The sequence below is a fragment of the Hippocampus bargibanti genome, linkage group LG07 (genome assembly GCF_051943395.1).
Source record: "Hippocampus bargibanti isolate YZ-2025 linkage group LG07, ASM5194339v1, whole genome shotgun sequence".
NCBI classification, from domain to species: Eukaryota; Metazoa; Chordata; class Actinopteri; order Syngnathiformes; family Syngnathidae; genus Hippocampus; species Hippocampus bargibanti.
In genome coordinates, this window is record NC_142740.1 from 4,030,581 (window position 1) to 4,052,862 (window position 22,282).

Here is a 22,282-nt window from a genome sequence, read left to right on the forward strand (position 1 = left end):
ATACGAAGCGCTTGTGACTCAGCCAATGGCCAGCCGGTGTTGTGCTGTGACGTCACACGCGGGGCTCTCACCGGAGGGAAAGTATGTAAATAAAAAGCCACGCGCGTGCGCACTGGCAACTCACCGATCCCCGCACGGTTCATTTGACTTCATTCCAGCAAAAGACGTGAAGAAACCTACAGGAGGATTAGGATGTTCCGCAGCATTAAGGTAAACGCCAGATTTATTATTCGTCCACTCGCCGGTAGTAAAACCTCAATTTTCACTCGCTTGGTAACTTATTTTATTTGCAGGTGAACGTCCCCCCCCTCGTACCCCCACTCTGCTAATGTCAACAATTCTTCGACTGCGAGTCGTTTTACGTCAGATATAAATGTGTTTATTTTGTAAAATCACTGTAATGAGTATTGAACTGACGATTAATGCAGACGAATCAGAAAAATAAACTTTTTTTAAAATGTTAACTGTCAATTTTTAAAACCACCTTCCATCGAAAAAAAATTACGATAATAATTACGATAATAATTACTTTATTGACACTTATGTCAATTCCAACCATCCCTATTCTCGTCAATGTCCCGTATTTTGGTTTTTCCGAATTTTAAATTAATTATGTCACAAAACGATCGTTTTTTTGTCTGACGTTTATCATGGTAATTTTCATTTTTAGCGCTTAGGTTTATAATGAAATTACATGTAATACGAGATGTACCCGTTTGGCTAACATTTAAATGCATTAGCTTGTTGTTCTAAAGTTACGATCAAAACGACTATTATTCCCTCACGAACATATATTTTTTTGTATTTTACGCTTACATTTTGACGTTTGCGCGAATTAGATAATAAGGGAACTATACTTTTGTACTTAAAATATAAACGAATCAAAATTCGTCTTCAAATCACTTCTCGAAGTGCAATAGAAAATGTCTCGAGCTTGAAAGTTACAGTAAATACAACCCAACTGTACGTGTATGTAAATAACAAATCATGTTATTTACATTTACCAATAGTGCAACCACGGTTTAAGTACAATAATATTACGGTAGTAATATTATTACATAAACAAATAGAACAATGTGACGTTAAAAGCGTGATTGTAACAAGCAGTTTTGCCGATTATGTAACACCATCGTGCCTTGAGGTAAATTCGATGCCATGAATGTAACCCCGCCAAAAGTAACTACAAATTAAAAATGACAATAGAAAATGCCATTCAACTAGTTTGTAGTTTACATTATAAAAACATACCCATAGGTCGTGAAATTAAAAAGAAACGTTTGTCGTGCTATTTGTTTCAATTTGGGGTTTTTACATCTAGAGGGACTCACACATTTTTTAAAGCATTAAAATTAATTTTAAAGTGGTGGTAAAACACTCAATTGTAGTAATTTCATCAAGCTTGAAATGCTTTTCCAGGCCTTTTACCGCAGCCTCTTTCAATTCCAATTGGTTTCTGGGTGGTTCTCTATTCATTTTCCTCTTCAAGAGGTGAATTGAATGCTCTATTGAGTTATGGTCCAGTGATTGAAAGACTCTTCAGTTCATCCCCCCATGACAAAGTCCTTTGTTGTGTTGGCAGTGTGTTTCAGGGTCATTGTCTTGTTGCGGAATGAAGCTTCCCTCGATTAGTTTAGATGCGTTTTTCTGTCAATTCCCAAAGTCCCCAAAATCTGAACGTGAGTACAGTGATACCTCAACTTCTTCACTTAATTGGTTCCCAGAAAGTGTGTGTGTAAGGCGAAAAGTTCGTCTGCCGAACATTTATTTCCCATAAGAAATTAAAAATTAAAGTAATCAAATCCCAGGTGCCCATAAAACATAAATTTCTACTAAATAAGTATTTTAAAATACACAAAATATATCTTATTTTACATATAATAAATGTGCAATTGTATTGTAATTAAAGAAATATACTGTACTATATAATAAAGTCGTTTTATTTACTTTTGTGATGGTCGTTGATGTAGTTTCCTCTTGATTATATCCGAATGAAGTTGCCGTGCGTTCTCGGCGATAATACCCTCACTTAAAACTGTCCCCTGGTAGCCGTGTCCCCACACCGTGGCGCTGCGTGGTATGGTTTGTTCGCGGAAAACTAGTTCATTAGCCAAGATTATATTCTTGCGAATGTAATGTTCCTAAGGCGAAAAGTTTGTGAGCTAAAGCGTTCGTAATCGTACAGTGATACCTCGGTTTAGGAACCCCTTGGCTTACAAACTTCAGTTTACAAACGTTAAATTTATGAAAATTTTACCAGTACAGTTTATTTCTTTAATTATAATATCATAGCACATTTATTATACATAAAATAAGATATATTTTGTGTAGTTTTAAGGCTTAGAAAATTATGTTTTAGGGGGACCTTGGAACGGATTATTCTCATTTGAATGGTTTCCTATGGGAAATTAATTTTTGGGATACACACTTTTCGCCGTACACACTCTGTCTGGTAACCAATTAAGTCCGTTAGCCAAGGTATCAATGTATTTGAATCAGGGACTGGCCTTACACGTGACCTTCCGAATTGTTTACGGATGAACAGATTGGCCCACGAGCTAGTGTTTTTCCAGGTTGGTCCAAGTGATGTTTGTCAAAAATGTCATTATTTTTATGGCAGGTGGGGTGGATTTTGGCCCCAGGTGTAAAAACTTTGAGAACCGCTGCTCGATGCGCTACTACCTGATGAATTTGCACTCCACAACCCCATTCTGTTGTGTTTTGATAATGGGAGTAGTTGCGCACCAAGTGGATTCCCATTTGTGTCATAACTTTGTTTATTCATCTCCTTTTGAACTACATCATAAATCCACCTTTTCTTGGCTCCAGAACACAATGTTCATTCAGAGCTCTGTATTTGCTCAATTCCATTGGCACACATTCTGCGGTAAACACACACACACACACACACACACACACACACACACACACACACACACACACACACACACACACACACACACACACACACACACACACACACACACACACACCAAGTAGGATTGCAACATAAATTCTTCACCGATATTTCCGTCATCGCTATTGTAGAAGACAAAAGGGAATGACAGATTGAGATTGATACAGTCAACAGATATAACAAAAGGTACGCCGCCACTGCCATCTAACGACTTCCAATCCAAAATGCTAGCTAGCTCTACAGTATATGGAAAATAGCATTAACTCATTCACTGCCAGACATGTGCAAAAACGTGTCCACTCCAGTGCCAGGGTTTTTGTCATTGTCACTCGAATTCCAAGACCAACAGAATATTGAGTTTTAGGACTACATAAACACCCAATGCACAGTAAAAAACCTTAGACTCTCTTCTTTTATCAGAAAAAAAGAGTTAATTCCTAAGTTATATGGACCTGGAGTTATATGAGATCGAAATGGGGGCGGCTGTCCAAAATACAATGCAATACATACATATTGGTTTATGTAGCGCTTTAACAACAGCTGAAGCTGTAACAAAGCGCTAACATGGACAAAAGGTAAATGCTGACACCTTGTGGAAGTGAAAATACATTGCCAAAGGCCATGGCCATCGCTTTATCAGCACCCAGACGAGAAAAAACAAAACCCGAACTCTACGTCATATTTTCAATTCCCAAATAAATTTGTGATTGGCAGTGAATTAGATGTCAAATAAATGACAATCTGTTGCTGCTCCTAAAAATACATTTTCACAAACGTCATTGAACCCAAAGTATGTTTACGCATGCGTCAAATACAATTTACAGGTGTCAAACTCAAGGCCAGGGGGCCAAATCCGGCCTACCTTGTCGTTTTATGTGGCCGTCGAAAGCGATTCATGTGCGTCAACTTTGCAATCTGTCTATGATTGGTCGGGGAGTAAATTACACTCACTTGATAAAAGAACAAACTGTAATTGATCGATGTCAAATCTTGCAATTTATTAATTACAGTGATACCTCGGTTCACGAACCCCTTGGCTTACGAACCTTTCGGTTTACGAACGTTAAATTTATGAAAATTTTACCTTGGCCTTTGAACTTTTTTCCGGATACACACAGAGCTGCCTCAATGAGTGATGTGTCGTTCGCGAACAAGCCCGTTATCCTAAAAGAAAATGGCAGCCTGTTTTGGTCCTCTATTCCCGGCCCCAGTTTTCGGTTAAAGCCACGTGATTGGTCAAGGACGCAGCAGTTAGGGGATGTGGTTTAAACATTAAAGAGACAGGCAGACAACAGTGAGACAGTTTCAACTTTGATAGTTCAAAGGCAGAGTGTAGACTGCAAGGTTAAAATATCCCATCAATCAGGCTACACAAACGACCCGCACAAGCCATCTGTACACTTGATGCAAAAAGCTATCAACCCAGCTAAACAGAACACAATTCATGAGGAACTAGATAAAATTATCACAGATAAAGCACCTCCAAGGGATCATCCCTCAAGATGGTGAAAGAAGAAGGTTACATTCCTTATCAAGTGTTTAATGCTGAGGAAACCGGCCACTCCATTCCATCAAGCCATCAACGACCATCACAAAGGTAAATAAAATGACTTTATTATACCGTACAGACTATTTCTTTAATTATAATACCATAGCACATTTATTAGACATAAAATATGTAATATTTTGTGTCGTTTTAAGGCCTAGAAAATTAGAAAGTAGAAAATTATGTTTTATGGGGACCTCGGAATGGATTATTATCATTTTAATGGTTTCCTATGGGAAATTAATTTTTGGGATACACACTTTTCGCCTTACACACTCTGGGAACCAATTAAGTTCGTAAGCCAAGGTAACACTGTACTTACTGTAATTGATGTCAACTTTTGCAATTTATTAATTTGTTGTGTACGTGGTTTTACTGTGTTTTTTTATTTTTCATGGCAATAAATCAAGCGGCTCACCACACGTTGTGTAAAGAACCCCTGTTGTCGTGACATCTATCGTCAACTAAACGCCTTTCATGTCCCCTCACACAATGAGCGATGTTTATTCCGTGATCTATCTTGGGAATGTTTGCGCATTTCCGTTGTTGCGTTTTCTTTGACTGTATAAAAGAAAAACAACAGCAGAGATTCCCTCGTGGATATTCAATCCACAGACGCGTCAGGGGTTGCGTCGCTTCATCATGAAAGCATTTGAGACGTTAGACGTTAGACTTCCCTCGATTGTTTCCGTCGCAGCAGGTATGAAGAAGGTACGAAGCGCGTTGAAACATGGGAGGACACTTACCATCTTACATCTTTCATCGTAGCACTTCATGAATCAACACGCCGCTTTACTACTTGACTGTTCGAACGGGCCTCTGTTGTCTTCTTCAACTTTTTATGAAAATACAGTAAAGTCTCGTTATATCGATATTCAAGGGAGTCCGAAAAATATCGATATAACCGGGACTATCGATATATCCGATATCGTTATAATGTAACTTTACTGTGCGTGCATAAAAGTCTATCGATTTATATTAAACTCTCGTTATATCGATATCGATATATCGATAGTCTTTACTGTATCGATACTATTCTATGCACGTTTATATTAAAATCTCGTTATATCGATATCGGATATATCGATAGTCCCGGTTATATCGATATTTTTTCGGACTCCCTTGAATATCGATATAACGAGACTTTACTGTCAATGAAAGACTCTTAGGATCTTATCGAAACAAGGCATAGATGTTTTGGGAACATCAAAGACACTTGTGACATGTTTTTATGAATGCCTCAAAAATATTTTATGACCCCGGTGAAGCTTTTTGGTAAACTGTATAGTATAATCAGACACTGTGAACAAAGGCTTTCTTTTACTGCCGGCAGGGGATGCAGCCATTCATGACCGACGCCCAACCTCTGCAGCCCTTTGCCAAGCTATTTATTGGGAGTATATGTAAATTTAAGTGAGACATTCGTTTAAAAAAAAGTTGTCTTCATTCGAATAGCTCGCCCCTGGACGTCCCAAGCGCCAGTAACTATAAAACAACAGAACATAGACATTTTAATTCATAAACATCAACACAACTTGCACATTTCTTCAACATCAAAGATGGCTTAGCCTAATTTGTGCTTGTAAAAATCGAAGACCGTTTTTCAAGTTTACAACAAAGCGTTCACAAAAACTTATTCTGCCAGAACATGTTTTTGCGAACGTTAGTGTAATTCGCGACAAGTTAGGATTTTTTCGGGAATTGAAAAGTGTGACGACGTGGAGCGCCAGTCCCGAATTTGTTTGGGTGTTGTTTTTTTTTCTTGCAAGAGTGCCGATAAAGCGCTGGTCAGACCTCTGGCGATGTTTTTTCCCTTTCACGAGGGGGCAGTATTTGCCTTTTGTCCATGTTAGCACTTTGTTACAGCTTCAGCTGTGGTTAAAGCGCTATATCAAATAATATGTATGAGTTGTATTTTCTACAGCCGCCCCCATTTCAAGCTCAGATAACTACAGACCCATATGACCCTTTTTTTCCTGATGAAAGAAGATTTCTTATGCTGAATTGAATGTTTATGTAGTTCTAAAACTCAATATTCTGTGTGTCCTGCGATTTGAGTGAAAATGACAAAAACCCTGGCCCTGGCGTGGACACATTTTTGCACATCGTCCGGCAGTGAATGAGTTCAGCAGCGTTCTTGAACCTGATGAATGAATTTGTTTTTGAAACATCAAAGATGATTAGAAGCCTCATCGAATCCATCAGTGAGGATCGTTCAAGTGTAAAACTGGCCCTTGCCATCATTGATTTACAACCGATTGAATCGACATCGGCAACAAAGGAATACTTGTGTGTTGCCAATTTGCGTTCCAGGCATTTTGAGGCCCCCGTGTTTACCGAGTGAACCCGAGCACATCTTTTATTTGCTAACCACAAATCTATCAAGGTTTACTCTCTACATCAAAGCTCGTCAAATACGATTTGGGGAACCAGAGTGGTTAGGGATTTCCGTTAAAAGCTATTTGGCATGATATGATGATGAATCCCACCATTTGTCCCGAAAGGTGTTCGTGCTGTGTCACGGTCTGCTGCAGTTTTCCCAGCTGCTGTACAGCTCCTACTTCAAGAGCAGCCTCAGCACGGTGGAGAAACGCTACGGCCTCAGCAGCTACTCCACAGGAACCCTGTCCTCCTTGCACGAGGTAAGAAACGGCGAGAGAGAAAGAGAGCCAACAACACCGGCAATGCTATCTGGCTTCTCAGATGCACTCATGACAAAAGAGGGAACGGTGAACAAGCCTCTGGGTCAGGATTGCATTTTTGGTGCGCGTGAAATGGGGTCTTGACTATTTATTTAATTGTGTTTGTTTGTCAGGCGCTGTGATTCGTAACGGCCACTTGAAAGGGGAGTGTACTACGGAGGCTCGGGAAATGTTGAGCGATCCGATGCATAGTTATGACGGATGGATAGATGGATGGAGTCGGGTGGGTGGATGTCGGGAAGGATGGATGGATGGTTGGATGAATGGATGGATGGATGGATAAATCCAGTCAGGTGTATGGATGGAGTCGGGTGACTGGATGGATGGATGGATGGATGGATGGATGGATGGCAGGTAGTATGGAGTTGGGTGGGTGGATGGATGGAGTTGGGTGGGAGGATGGATGGATAGATGCAGTCAGGTGAATGGATGGATGGGTGGAGTGGATAGATGGATGGAGTTGGATGGGTGGGTGGATGGAAGGGTGGAGTTGAGTTGGGATGGATGGAGTCGAGTGGATGGATGGAAGAAAGGCTGGCTAGATGGAAGAATGGATGGATGAAATAAAGAATGGATGGATGGAGGTGGGTGGATGGATGGATGGATGGATGCAGTCAGGTGAATGGATGGATGGGTGGAGTGGATGGATGGATGGATGGAGTTGGATGGGTGGGTGGATGGAAGGATGGATGGATGGATGGGTGGAGTTGAGTTTGGATGGATGGAGTCGAGTGGATGGATGGAAGAAAGGCTGGCTAGATGGAAGAATGGATAGATGAAATAAAGAATGGATGGATGGAGTCGAGTGGATGGATGGAAGAAAGGCTGGCTAGATGGAAGAATGGATGGATGAAATAAAGAATGGATGGATGGAGGTGGGTGGATGGATGGATGGATGCAGTCAGGTGAATGGATGGATGGGTGGAGTGGATGGATGGATGGAGTTGGGTGGGTGGATGGAAGGATGGATGGAGTTGTGTTTGGATGGATGGAGTCGAGTGGATGGATGGAAGAAAGGCTGGCTAGATGAAAATGGATGGATGAAATAAAGAATGGATGGATGGAGGTGGGTGGGTGGATGGAAGGATGGATAGATAGATAGATAGATAGATAGATAGATAGATGCCATCAGGGGGATGGATGGATGGATGGAAGGATTGATGGATGGAGTTAGGTGGTGGGTGGATGGGTAGATGGATAGATGCAGTCAGGTGAATGGATGGATGGATGGAGTCGGGTGGGCGGATGGATGGAGTTGGATGGGTAGATGGGTGGATGGATGGAAGGATGGATGGAGTTGCGTTTGGATGGATGGAGTCGAGTGGATGGATGGAAGAAAGGATGGCCAGGTGGAAGAATGGATGGTTGGAAGAAAGAATGGATGGATGGAGGTGGTTGGGTGGATGAAAGGATGGATGGATAGATAGATGCCATCGGGGGGATGGATGGAAGGAAGGAAGGAAGGATTGATGGATGGAGTTAGGTGGGTGGGTGGATAGATAGATGGATATATGCAGTCAGGTGAATGGATGGATGGGTGGAGTCGGGTGGGCGAATGGATGGAGTTGGATGGGTGGATGGATGGATGGATGGAGTCGAGTGGATGGATGGAAGAAAGGATGGCTAGGTGGAAGAATGGATGGTTGGAAGAAAGAATGGATGGATGGAGGTGGGGGTGGATGGTGGATGGATGGATGGATGAAGGGTGGATGGATAGATGCTGTCTGATGGATGGATGGAGGGAGTTTGGTGCGTGCATGGATGGATAGATGCAGTCCGGTGAATGGATGGAGTCGGGTGGGTGGAAGGAAGGAATTTGTTCATTGTGAAACTAATAAAGTTTTTCTTAAAAACGATGTGAGGGAGGGGAGGTAATTCCACATTCACTTCAAGTCAAGCGTCAATTGTCTTATCGGTCTCCCCAGGTGAGCAACTGCCTGTTGATCGTTTTCCTGAGCTACTTTGGGAATCGCGTGCATCGCCCTCGCCTCATCGGGATCGGCGGACTGTTGATGTCCATTAGCGCCATAATGCTCGCCCTGCCGCACTTCCTGTCACGGCCGTATGAATATGACTCGGTGCTGCTGAGTGAGTCTTTTGCTCTATTTTTTTTCTCCAAACCTCAATGAGATTAATCTGCCCTAGAAATAAATACATACTTTAAAGGACAACCGATGTCTCAGGACAAGTTGTGTCCATAATTTGTAAAATGGCTTCAAATGACTTCTACTGAGCGTTTTTACAAAGATTCCACCGCATATAGCTCTATTTTACGTTTTAAGACTCGCGCTGAATATTCCGGAAGTCTTGTTTTTGAGTTGGTGACAAGTCTGTACGTGACGTCACGGAAGGAACGCCCCCTGACTGAAAAAAAGGACACATTGTAGCAGTCCTTCCATCACGTCAATGCTTGTTTGGTCTGAAAACCTCGTGTTGCACCAAAAAGAGCCAGAAGAGGGCGACCAAGCTCCATGAAAGGAATTTATCAGCCTGTGGAAATGGGCTGATTATATTCCTCACAGGAGCTTGGTCGCCATTTTCTGCCTCTTTTTTGGTGATACATTTCCCCCCAATGTTGTCTCAAAATGGCACGGAATACATTCTTTATACGATTGCAAACATGTATGCTTTCCTCTTCAGAACTATTTGAATCATATTCATAACTGGATGTGTAACAAGAAAGTATATTCTCCGAATCTGAAGCCATTGTTTTGATTCTCCAGCAATGCAAGACGTATTGGCGTGACGTCACGAAAAGGGGGCGGGACTTTCTGAAAATGCCCAATTCGCAGCTCAATTTTTTGCAGATTTTGGACACTTTAAGTCATTTTCATTGCTTTGCTCAGACCGTCAGGACATTTGCGACCTGCAGAGGAACTCCAGCGCTTCTTCCGAGTCTTGCGGCAGGGACGAGAGCAGGCGATTGTCCGACACTCAAACCTTGTGGACGCTCATGGCCGCCGCCCAGCTGCTGTTTGGCGTTGGCTCCGTGCCCATGCAGCCCTTCGGGATCTCCTACATCGACGACTTTGCCGCACCGGGGAACTCTCCGCTCTACATAGGTGAACAACCCCGCGGTGAATCCGCGTTGCTGTGATTAAAGTTCCCGCATACGGTTCATCGTCCTCATGTCTCAAGAGATTTCGAGTAAAGGTCATGTTTTGATTGTCGTCGAGACCTAGCCACTGTAGGTGGAAAAAAATTGCAGTCGTCATTGTAATTACTTTTGTTCAATTTTTTGGTTTACAGTGATACCTTGGCTTACGAACTTAATTGGTTCCCAGACACAGTGTGTAAGGTGAAAAATGTGTATCCCAAAAATAATTTCCCATAGAAAACCATTCAAATGAGAATAATCCGTTCCCAGGTCCCCATAAAACATAATTTTCTACTTTCTAATTTTCTAAGCCTTAAAACTACACAAAATATACCTTATTTTTTGTATAATAAATGTGCTGCAGTATTATAATTAAAGAAATAAGCTGTACTGTATCATAAAGTCGTTTTATTTACCTTTGTGATGGTCATTGATAGCTTGATGGAATGGAGTGGCCGGTTTCCTCAGCATTAAACACTTGATGAGGAACGTAACCTTCTTCTTTCACCATCTTGAGGAATGAAACAAACTGGATTTGAGCCAAATTAGTCTTTGTAAGACCGTTTCACATTTTGCCCATATAAATATTGTAATATGCCGTACATTATTTGAAATGATTAAAAATATCTAACATATAGGGAAAACATATAGGTTGACAGGTATGACAGTCATTAAAGTTGCCATCTTTGATTTGCTTACGTGGACCACATAAAATCATTTGGTGGGACAAATCTGGCCCTCAGGCCTTGAGTTTGACACCCTTGATATAGACTCTCATTGAACCTGAAGTTGTTCTTTGAACAGTAATCACCTCCCCCATGAATAAATAAATGAATAAATAAATAAATAAATACATACATACATAAATAAATAAAATTCACCAAACCATAAGACAAGTTTAAGACTCCAAAGTACGTTTTTGTAAAACCCCAACACAATTTTGAATCTTATCAAACCCAATATATGTGTTTTATATTGTATCCATAGACAGTCATAAAATCAATAACCGTTTTATCGTGTGATTTCGCCATTTGATTGAGTTTTATTTTCATTGGCAGCCATCTTGTTTGCCGTTTCCGTGTGCGGGCCCGCCTTTGGCTTCCTGTTGAGCTCCGCGATGCTTCGTATTTATGTGGACGTGGACAAAGTCACTTCGGGTAACGACTGCTACTCATTGTGACATACTTAAAAAAAGAACACTCGCTGGGCATGAATTTTATTTATTTTTTCGTTCCACGCAGATGGCGGCATGGATCAAGCACTGAGTCCGGGTGATCCCCGCTGGGTGGGCGCCTGGTGGATGGGCCTCCTTATCACGTCGGCCTGCCTGGCGCTCACTTCCCTGCCGTACTTCTTCTTCCCCCGCTCGCTGCCTTCAGAGGGACGGGTAAGAACACCCGCGTGGATTTACCGTCCTCTAGTGGTTTTATCGCCTTACTGCAACCAGAACCGCTTTTACCTCTGCCTCATTGGCCTCAATGGAAAGCGTGTGTTTTTAAATTTTTTGATGTGGTTTCTTTCTCTTAATTGCGGTTTGTCACTTTTTGTGGCGATGAACACTTGTTGTTGCGTCGTATTGACAATGCGCTTGTGGTGTACATTTTCAACACTCTTGTGTTTGGGTTTGTGTATGTCAGACGTGTTAAAAAGTGTCTCATTAACAAGATGATGCCTGAAGTGTCTCCCCTGCTTTTATTTTCTAACAACGCCGTCGCTTGCCAAATTTTCTCAAATATCTCCAATATGTCAACAGTCGCACGGCTCCAATGGACGTTCCATCAAGACTTTTTTCAAGCGAAGGTCCAGAATATCATAATGTTGAGTGACCTTGAGAGTTTTGAAAGGTGCTTATAAATGAACTGAAATTTATTATTATTATTATTATTATTATTATTATTATTATTATTATTACTTTTATTACTTTTACTTGTACTTGTACTTGTGCTTGTACTTGTATTTTTACTTGTACTTCTAATTTCACTTTTACCTGTACTTCTACTTTTACTTGTACTTGTACTTGTACTTGTACTTTTATTTTTACTTGTACTTGTACTTGTGCTTGTACTTGTATTTTTACTTGTACTTGTACTTTTACTTTTACCTGTACTTCTACTTGTACTTGTACTTGTACTTGTACTTGTGCTTGTATTTTTACTTGTACTTCTCCTTTTACTTTTACCTGTACTTCTACTTGTACTTGTACTTGTGCTTGTACTTGTATTTTTACTTGTACTTCTAATTTCACTTTTACCTGTACTTCTACTTTTACTTGTACTTGTACTTTTATTTTTACTTGTACTTGTACTTGTATTTTTACTTGTACTTCTATTTTTACTTTTACCTGTACTTCTACTTGTATTTTTACTTGTACTTCTACTTTTACTTTTACCTGTACTTCTACTTTTACTTGTACTTGTACTTGTGCTTGTACTTGTATTTTTACTTGTACTTTTAATTTCACTTTTACCTGTACTTGTACTTTTATTTTCACTTTTATTTTTACTTGTACTTGTGCTTGTACTTGTATTTTTACTTGTACTTCTACTTTTACTTTTACCTGTACTTCTATTTGTATTTTTACTTGTACTTCTACTTTTACTTGTACCTGTACTTTTACTTGTACTTTTACTCGTTCTTTTACTTGTACTTGTACTTTTAATTGTACTTTTACTTTTACTGCATCCGACGTAAAAGCTTGGCCAAAACAAACATGAAAATCAAACCTCTGAAGATGGAGTACACTGATTCGCTGTGGCGACCAACTTCCATGCTAGTTAGCCCCCAAAAATAAACTTTTCATAAAAAAAAACACTGCAAGGTTAATTATGAAAATGTTGCAGTTGTACTGTACTTATATAGAAAAAAAAATAATCTTGTATATTTCCAGATGATTGGAAGGGAATCCAACGTGGACTTCAAGAAGCCTCGCGTCTCTTTGTTCAACTTTCTAAAAAGTATGTCTCTTCCATTCCTTATTCCAAATATTTTTTTAACTGTAAAGCAAATTGTATGATTGAAATTTCAAACACTTTTCTTCATTCATTTGAGATTGCTCAGAACAAGATTTGCATTAAGCTAAAAATCAGTAAATATTGATGAAATGTGGAATTGTTCGGATATACTTTTGATAATGCATTCCAAAGCAACCCAATATGAAGCTCCTCAACTCAGTGGAGTTAGTTGCTCTTAACTCATTCACTGCTAGACAATGTGCAAAAAATGTGTCCACTCCAGTGCCAGGGTTTTTGTTATTTTCACTCAAATTGCAGGACCCACAGAATATTGAGTTTTAGGACTATATAAACATTCAATCCATTGTATGAAACCTTAGACTCAGAATCAGAATCAGAATCAGAATACCTTTATTCGTCCCGCAATGGGGAAATTCTCTTCTTTCATCAGCAAAAAAAAGTTAATGTTGGTCTGGAGTTATCTGAACTTGAAATGGGGGCGGCTGTACAAAATACAAGACGTATTGTTTATATAGCGCTTTAACAGCAAAGCGGTAACATAGACAAAAGGCAAATGCTTGTTGTGGGAGGGAAAAACATTGCCAGGGGTCTGACCGGAGCTTGATATGCACCCCTCCGTAAGAAAAACCGAAATCCGAAAAAATCGGGAATGCTCAAAAAATGCTCAATTCCTGAATAAATTTGGGAGTGGCAGTGATGAGTTAATTAAAATTTGCCTTTATATAATAATAATATATTATATTTTAAGCGCCTTTCAAAGCTCTCAAGGACACTTTACAGTCACAGACAAGCATAGGTACTATCATAAATAAAATACAATCACAGATAGAATACAATAAATAAAATACAGTTATAAATAGAAACGAGAAAGAGCTACACAGAAAATGTGATTTCAAATAAATGTGTTTTGAGATGGGATTTGAAGGTGGGAAGAGAATCAGGGAGGAAGTGAGTTCCAGAGTTTGGGGGCAGAGCAGCTGAAAGCCCTGTCCCCCATCGTGCTGAGTCTGGCAGGGGGGGGGGGCATACAGAGGTGAAGGGAGGAAGAGGATGGGAATAGAAATTTATACCCCTCAAAACACATAAAAACATATCGTGGTAATGACCGACAGTATCTCCGGGAATTAACTGCATCTGATTTTTGTACTCACTCAGTGTTTCCCAGGATGTTCTTGCACCTGCTTCTGAGTCCCTTCTTCCTGGTCCTGATCCTGTCCCAATGTTGCTTCTCCTCTGTGATCGCCGGCCTCTCCACCTTCCTCAACAAGTTCCTGGAGCGTCAGTACGGCGCCTCGACCGCCTACAGCTCCATGTTGGTCGGTGGGTATCACCTCACACCGTGTGTGTGTGTGTGGGGGGGGGGGGGGGTCTCTTGAACTCTCCGTTCAACGCCGCCGCCGTCGTCCTCTGTAGGCGCCATGAATCTCCCGGCGGTGGCTGTCGGCATGCTAGTAGGCGGCGTGATCATGAAACGAACGGGAATGTCTCTGAAGAACATCCCTCGTTTCTCTGTGCTCATGTTGAGCCTTTCCACGTTGATGTGCGTGCCGCTTTTCTTCATGGGATGCTCCACGCACAGAGTCTCTCAGGTCAATCACTACCAGATTGGACAGCACGGGTGAGCGGATATTATTTTTAGTCTCCTTGAAAGTAACTGAGACTCACATAAAGATTTTTGTATGCATCAATCAATCAATCAATCATGTCGGACCTGTTTGGTACCATTTTGTGCAGGTCCCCTTCCAATTGTTACGTCAACTGCTCGTGTCCCTCCGCAGCCTTTAACCCAGTGTGCGGTTCGGACGGCGTGGAGTATATCTCTCCCTGCCATGCCGGCTGCGTCAATTTCACCAGGAACCCCGACAAAATACGCACGGTCCAGGTACAGTAAGTCACATGTTCGGTCAAATAATTCAGATGGCTGGATGGATGATAGATAGCTCTAGCTAGATGGATAGCTAGCTAGATGGATGGATAGATGGATGGATGAATGGATGGATAGATAGCTCTAGCTAGATGGATAGCTAGCTAGATGGATAGCGAGATGGATAGGTAGCTCTAGCTATCTAGATGGATAAATAGCTCTAGCTAGCTATCTAGATGGATAGATAGATCTAGCTGTCTAGATGGATAGATAGCTCTAGCTAGCTAGCTAGCTAGATGGATAGATAGCTCTAGCTAGCTAGATGGATAAATAGCTCTAGCGAGCTATCTAGATAGATAGATAGCTCTCGCTATCTAGATGGATAGATAGCTCTCGCTATCTAAATGGATAGATAGCTCTAGTTAGCTAGCTAGATGGAAAGATAGCTCTAGCTAGCTAGCTAGATGGATAGATAGCTCTAGCTATCTAGATGGATAAATAGCTCTAGCGAGCTATCTAGATGGATAGATAGCTCTCGCTATCTAGATGGATAGATATCTCTAGCTAGCTAGCTAGATGGATAGATAGCTCTAGCTAGCTGGATGGATAGATAGCTCTAGCTAGCTAGCTAGATGGATAGATAGCTCTAGCTAGCTAGCTAGATGGATAGATAGCTCTAGCTAGCTGGATGGATAGATAGCTCTAGCTAGCTGGATGGATGGATAAATAGCTCTGGCTAGCTAGATGGATAGGTAGCTCTCTCTCGCTAGCTAGATGGATAGGTAGCTCTCTCTCGCTAGCTAGATGGATAGGTAGCTCTCTCGCGCTAGCTAGATGGTTAGATAGCTCTTGTTAGCTAGATGGATAGATAGCTCTCTCTCGCTAGCTAGATGGATAGGTAGCTCTCCCTCGCTAGCTAGATGGATAGGTAGCTCTCTCGCGCTAGCTAGATGGTTAGATAGCTCTCTCTCGCTAGCTAGATGGATTGATAGCTCTCTCTTGCTAGCTAGATGGATAGATGGCTCTCGCAAGCTAGATGGATAGATGGCTCTAGCTAGATTGCGAGAGATAGTTCTAGCTAGCTAGTGAGAGACAGCTCTCGCTAGCTAGCGAGATAGAATAAACTAAATAAATAAATACACATGCATGAGTGTGACAGAGCCTAATGGAAAACAAACAAAGAACAAGGCAACTAGCAAAACTAATAAATGGCGTCATTCACTTAAATATAAAGACGAACCCACTACCTTGAGAAATACAGTAAAGTCTCGTTATATCGATATTCAAGGGAGTCCGAAAAAATATCGATATAACCGGGACTATCGATATATCCGACCCTGTTTGCATGTAATTTTCTCCATGCGTGCATAGAAATAGTATCGATATAACCGGGACTATCGATATATCCGATATCGATATAACGAGACTTTACTGTATAACAAACACCTATGATTGGATTCTAAAAAATCAAAGTGACAGCTGTAGAGTGCACACAAGATTGGGTACCAAACACGCATTTTGAAAAAAAAGCATTGAACACTTACACGCCGAGTATATTGAATGTACGCTTGCGACATTGGAGAATCTATTAAAAAAAAGAACATTGAAAAACATATCCACAAAAACACTGCAAAGCGACCACATTAAAAAAAATGGACGTCTGTGACCGCAATAGCAATAAAACAATCCAAGCTGTGTCTAGAGACCCCGTCAGGTTGTCACTCCCAGAAGCAGACGCCGTGCTTGGTTTCAGTAATGGCCCACATTCATTCGCCCGCACATATTTCAGATTTGTTTCAGTGGTCCTGCCGCTTAAAAATTAGCATTCAGACACGGACACGTTTTTGTTTCCCTGCTGGGCTACTGTCAAGAAAGAAAAAAAAAATGCTACGATAAGAAGAAGCTGCTCATGATATTCAATGCGCATTGCATTGTTTTCTCACCTTCTTAAAATAAATACTTGAATGGATAGATAACTAGCTAACTAAATAGATAAATACAGTAAAGTCTCGTTATATCGATATCTGATATATTGATAGTCCCGGTTATATCGATACTATTTCTATGCACGCACGGAGAAAATTACATGCAAACAGGGTCGGATATATCGATAGTCCCGGTTATATCGATATTTTTTCGGACTCCCTTGAATATCGATATAACGAGACTTTACTGTAAATAAATGAGGAAATCAATAAATAAATGGGTAAATAAAAAAATAGATACATGGCTGTGTATGAATAATAAATAAAATATAGAGTATTTTTTTAAACTACAGTGATACCTCAGTTTACGAACGCTTAAGCTAACGAACTTTTTTGCCTTAAAAACGTTAAATCTTGGCATACAAACTATTTTTCGGGAAACACACGCAGTGCCACAATGAGTGATGGGTCGCTTGCGAACGAGCCGGTTCTTGGAGCTCCTAAAATGGCAATCGGCTTTTTTTTCCCCTATATTCCACGCCCCCAGTCTTCGGTTAAAGCCGCACGTGATTGGTCAAGATCCGTGGAAGAGGAGGCAAGGGACACACACAGCAGTAATGGAGGGGTTAAAGAAACACACACACACACACACACACACACACACACACACACACACACACACACGAAAGGGAGACGACAGAGCTTGAAACCAAAAAAACAAAAGTGAAATAGTGAGAAAATGGATAGAAAACAGTGAAATTTGGACACGTATCAACTTTATTGATAGTTCAAAGGCAGAGTGTAGACTGCAAGGTTAAAATATCCCATCAATCAGGCTCCACAAATAACACGCACAAGCCATCTGTACAATTTGAAGAGAACATACAAGCAAGGGAGCCAGCTATTAATGAAGTTTCGAGTGTGTCTGCCTGCATTTGTTGCTGTTGCAATATCATAACTTCAAAGATGTACAACTCAGAGCTCCTTGAGACACTTTATGCAAAAAGCTATCAATTTCATCAAGCCATCCAACGACCATCACAAAAGCAAATAAAACGACTTTATTATACAGTACAGTTTATTTCTTTAATTACAATACCATACCACATTTATTATACATAAAATAAGGTATATTATGTGTAGTTTTAGGGCTTATTTAGTTGAAAATTGTGTTTTACTGGGACCTGGAAACGGATTATTCTCATTTTAATGATTTCCAATGGGAAAATAATGTTTGGAATACACACTTTTCACCTTACAAACACTATCTGGGAACCAATTAACTTCGTAAGCCAAGGTATCACTGTACCTCATAGTAATGTTCATCGTTCTTCACAGAGGATAAAGAATACACCCCAGAGAGTCTTGTTAATGGAGGTTTGGTGGAAACACCTAATCCTATACCCTCTAATATAATGCTATTTATTAGCTCACCTATGACAGTATGCGCTGTACGTTGTGTGTTATCATGTAGCTAGCAGACTTTCATTTTATGTTGCGTTTGACAGTAAACTGGAGGTGTTTTTTTTTTGTTTGTTTTTTATTAGCTGTACACCAACTGCAGGTGCATCACGGGCAGCCAGGGTCACGCGCGGCCGTCGCCCTGTGCCAATCAGTGCTCTCACCTCCTGCTGCCCGTCATCCTGATGCTATCGGCGGGGGCGCTAATCGCCTGCCTTACCCACAATCCCATGTACATGATGCTGCTCAGGTCAGGCCGTCGCGGTTGCTCTTCTTCTACGCTGAACTCGGAAACGGATGTGAGTGACAAATCATGTTTGTTTTTTATTTGTTGTTGTCATATTCAGGAGCGTAACATCTGAAGAGAAATCCTTCGCTATTGGAGTTCAGTTTTTGCTTTTGAGGCTTTTGGGTAAGTCAGAATATCTCATGCTTTATGCTAATATAATGGACTGATTATTGCTTTGGTTCATGTAGGCATGGTAAAATTGTGGATTTTTATTTGTATTTTATTTTTATTTTGTTAATAATAATAATAACAACAACAATAATAATAATCATACATTTGATTTCGAAGCGCCTTTCAAAAATCTCAAGGTCACTTTACAGTCACAGTTTTTTTTCTGTGGGTGAGCAGCGGCAGCCACACGCGCCAGTGTTCACTCAACCCGGAATAACTCAAACATCGAAAGCTAGCTAGATAGCTAATTGATAGCTAGTGAGATATGTAATAGATAGCTAACTAGCTAGCTAGATAACTAATAGATAGATAGATAGATAGATAGATAGATAGATAGATAGATAGATAGATAGATAGATAGATAGATAGATAGATAGATAGATAGATAGCTATATAGCCAGCTAGCCAGATATAGATAATAGATAGACAGCTAGGTAGCCAGCCAGATAGCTAGCTAATAGACAGCAAATAGATAACCAGCTAGGTAGCCAGCCAGAGAGCTAGCTAATAGACAGCAAATAGATAGCCAGCCAGATAGCTAGCTAATAGACAGCAAATAGATAACCAGCTAGGTAGCAAGCTAGGTAGCCAGCCAGATAGCTAGCTAATAGACAGCAAATAGATAACCAGCTAGGTAGCCAGCCAGAGAGCTAGCTAATAGACAGCAAATAGATAACCAGCTAGGTAGCCAGCCAGATAGCTAGCTAATAGACAGCAAATAGATAATCAGCTAGGTAGCAAGCTAGGTAACCAGCCAGATAGCTAGCTAATAGACAGCAAATAGATAGCCAGCCAGATAGCTAACTAATAGACAGCAAATAGATAGCCAGCCAGATAGCTAGCTAATAGACAGCAAATAGATAACCAGCTAGGTAGCAAGCTAGGTAGCCAGCCAGATAGCTAGCTAATAGACAGCAAATAGATAGCCAGCCACATAGTTAGCTAATAGAGAGCAAATGTATAGCAAATAGATAGCCAGCTAGCAAGATAGGTAGCCAGCCAGATAGCTAACTAATTGACAGCAAATAGATAGCAAATATATAACAAGCTAATAGACAGCAAATAAATAGCCAGCTAGGTGGAAAGCTAGGTAGCAGCCAGATAGCTAGCTAATAGACAGCAAATAGATAGCAAGCTAGGTAGCCAGCCAGATAGCCAGCCAGGGGTGTCAAACTCATATTTTTTTTTGTGACGGGCTACATTGTAGTTACGGTTTCCTCTCGGCGGCCGTTATAAATTTGGGGAAGCCATTAGAATGTTTAATCCCCTCCAAATATTACATGTCCATTCTTGTTCTCAGCGTGGCTTCCGGCTCCGGCGCTGTTCGGCATGGCTATCGACACCTCGTGCATTTGGTGGAAGCGCGTGTGCGGCAAGAAGTTCAGCTGCGGCTACTACGACAACGATATCTTGAGAAATAGGTTAGCGGCGCACAAAATACACGATTCGCAGGGACTTTTGTAAAGAAGGTGGAGCACTCGAGTGACGCCAATTGAGTGGGAATGTAGTCAATTTTTACAACTCATAGACGTACAGTATTTGATCGATAAAAAGGTTTCTTCACAGTCATCTGTACTTCTTTGAAGATGTCGGACATTTCGCTCCTCATCCGAGATGCTTCGTCAGCGAAGTAAAATTTGCTGGTAGCTCTGGCCCTGTATATAAATTTCCGTAATGTCCAGAGGTGGCGGTGCAGATGACTATTCCTTGAGGCTAAACTGATTACTTCTTTTGTCCTGACTGATTATGGTCTATGACTGGCCCTGATTGCCCTATTCGCCTTGGTATCACCTCATCAGTATGACCAAGCCTATGTGGTAACGTTCTAAGAACTCTGTTGAAAGCACGATCCAAATTGAACCTCACACTACCATGGCAATTTAATAATAATAATAATAATAATAATAATAATAATAATAATAATAATAATAATAATAATAAAAATAATAGTAATATTTCATTTATTTAGTACAGTATTTGAAATATTTGACTTGACTTTGACTTCAAATAAATGACATAACAAGTCTTGTTTACATTGGAAAATCTGCATTTTCGGCCCCTAAGATCAGTGAATAATAATAATAATAATAATAATAATAATACATGTCATTTATAAGTGCCTTTCAAAACTCAAGGTCACTTTCCAGTCACAGGATAAATTTTTCTGTGGGTGAGCAGCGGCAGCCACATGCGCCAGCGTGCGTTCAACCCGAAAGTAACTCAAATAGATAGAAAGCTAGTTAGCTAGCTAATATATAGCTAATCGATAGCTAATAGATAGATAGACAGCTAGCTAGATAGCAAATAGATAGCTAGCTCGATAGCTAGATAAATAAAAACAATTCTAGAACATTTCTCCTTCAGTATAGTATTTCCCAAACTTTATTGAGCTGTTTGAAAACTTTTACAACATGGCTGTCACATCACATTTTCTAACCATTCGGAGTAAAATTCCAAGACCAACTCTCGAAGAGGCGCTTGGCTTTTTTTTTCTGAGCCTAACATAAAAACACATCGATTCCAAATAATTCACCATCCTTATCTTTATCTTCTACTCAAAAACTGTTCTGATCTCAAACCACTTTTGCTATTTTCGCAGGTACCTGGGCTTGCTGGTGGGCTACAAGGTAATGGGTGTGGCCTTGCTAGCCATCCTGGGTTGGAAAGTGCTACGGACGCAGGAGTACACTCTTGAGAAAAGGCCCGATGGGGCGCTATAAAATTAAGGTGGGAATACTCAAAAGACCAAAAGAAAATGGCAATACCTCACAACTTCTACAGGACTTGTACAATAACATTCACGACTGCTCGTCAGGTAGGTTCTAATGCACAGCCTGTTAATTGTGTAGCATAATATTTAAGTCATTATTTTTTATACTGTGTAAATGCACGCTGTACATTTTATACACTGATTTTTTTTTTTTAACTTGTATTAATCATTCCTTTTTTTCGGGGTGCAACGTACCCCCGCATTATCCTTGCTTTCTAATAAAACATGCTGTACAACAATCAAGTTAGCGCTAAGATTTTTTTGGAATTGTTATTGCTACCCCTTGAGTGAATGACTAATAAATGAAGCCTTACATTGTTGGATTAAAATACATCACTTTTTTATTCTTTATTCATTTGTGTTAGAGTCTGTAGATCTATATCTCTATAATAATAATAATAATAATAATAATAATAATAATAATAATAATAATAATACATTTCATTTATCAGTGCCTTTTAAAACTCTCAAGGTCACTTTACAGTCACAGAATTCTGTGGGTGAGCAGCGGCAGCCACATGCGCCAGCATTCACTCAACCCGGAAGTAAATAGATAGAAAGCTAGCTAATC

The 22,282-nt window shown here is 40.4% G+C and overlaps 1 protein-coding gene across 1 annotated transcript; it reads left to right on the plus strand.

Moving 5' to 3' along the window:
• Positions 1–83: 83 nt before the first annotated feature.
• Positions 84–22,034, plus strand: slco2a1 (solute carrier organic anion transporter family, member 2A1). Its single transcript, XM_089001343.1, has 14 exons — positions 84–210; positions 6,965–7,102; positions 9,088–9,250; positions 10,009–10,224; positions 11,318–11,416; positions 11,501–11,646; positions 13,147–13,213; positions 14,387–14,551; positions 14,645–14,849; positions 14,966–15,113; positions 18,568–18,731; positions 18,829–18,893; positions 20,242–20,362; positions 21,541–22,034. Exons 1-14 carry the CDS (start codon positions 193–195, stop codon positions 21,659–21,661), a joined length of 1,836 nt encoding a protein of 611 aa, XP_088857469.1. The 5' UTR covers positions 84–192; the 3' UTR covers positions 21,662–22,034.
• The last annotated feature ends 248 nt before the right edge of the window (positions 22,035–22,282 follow it).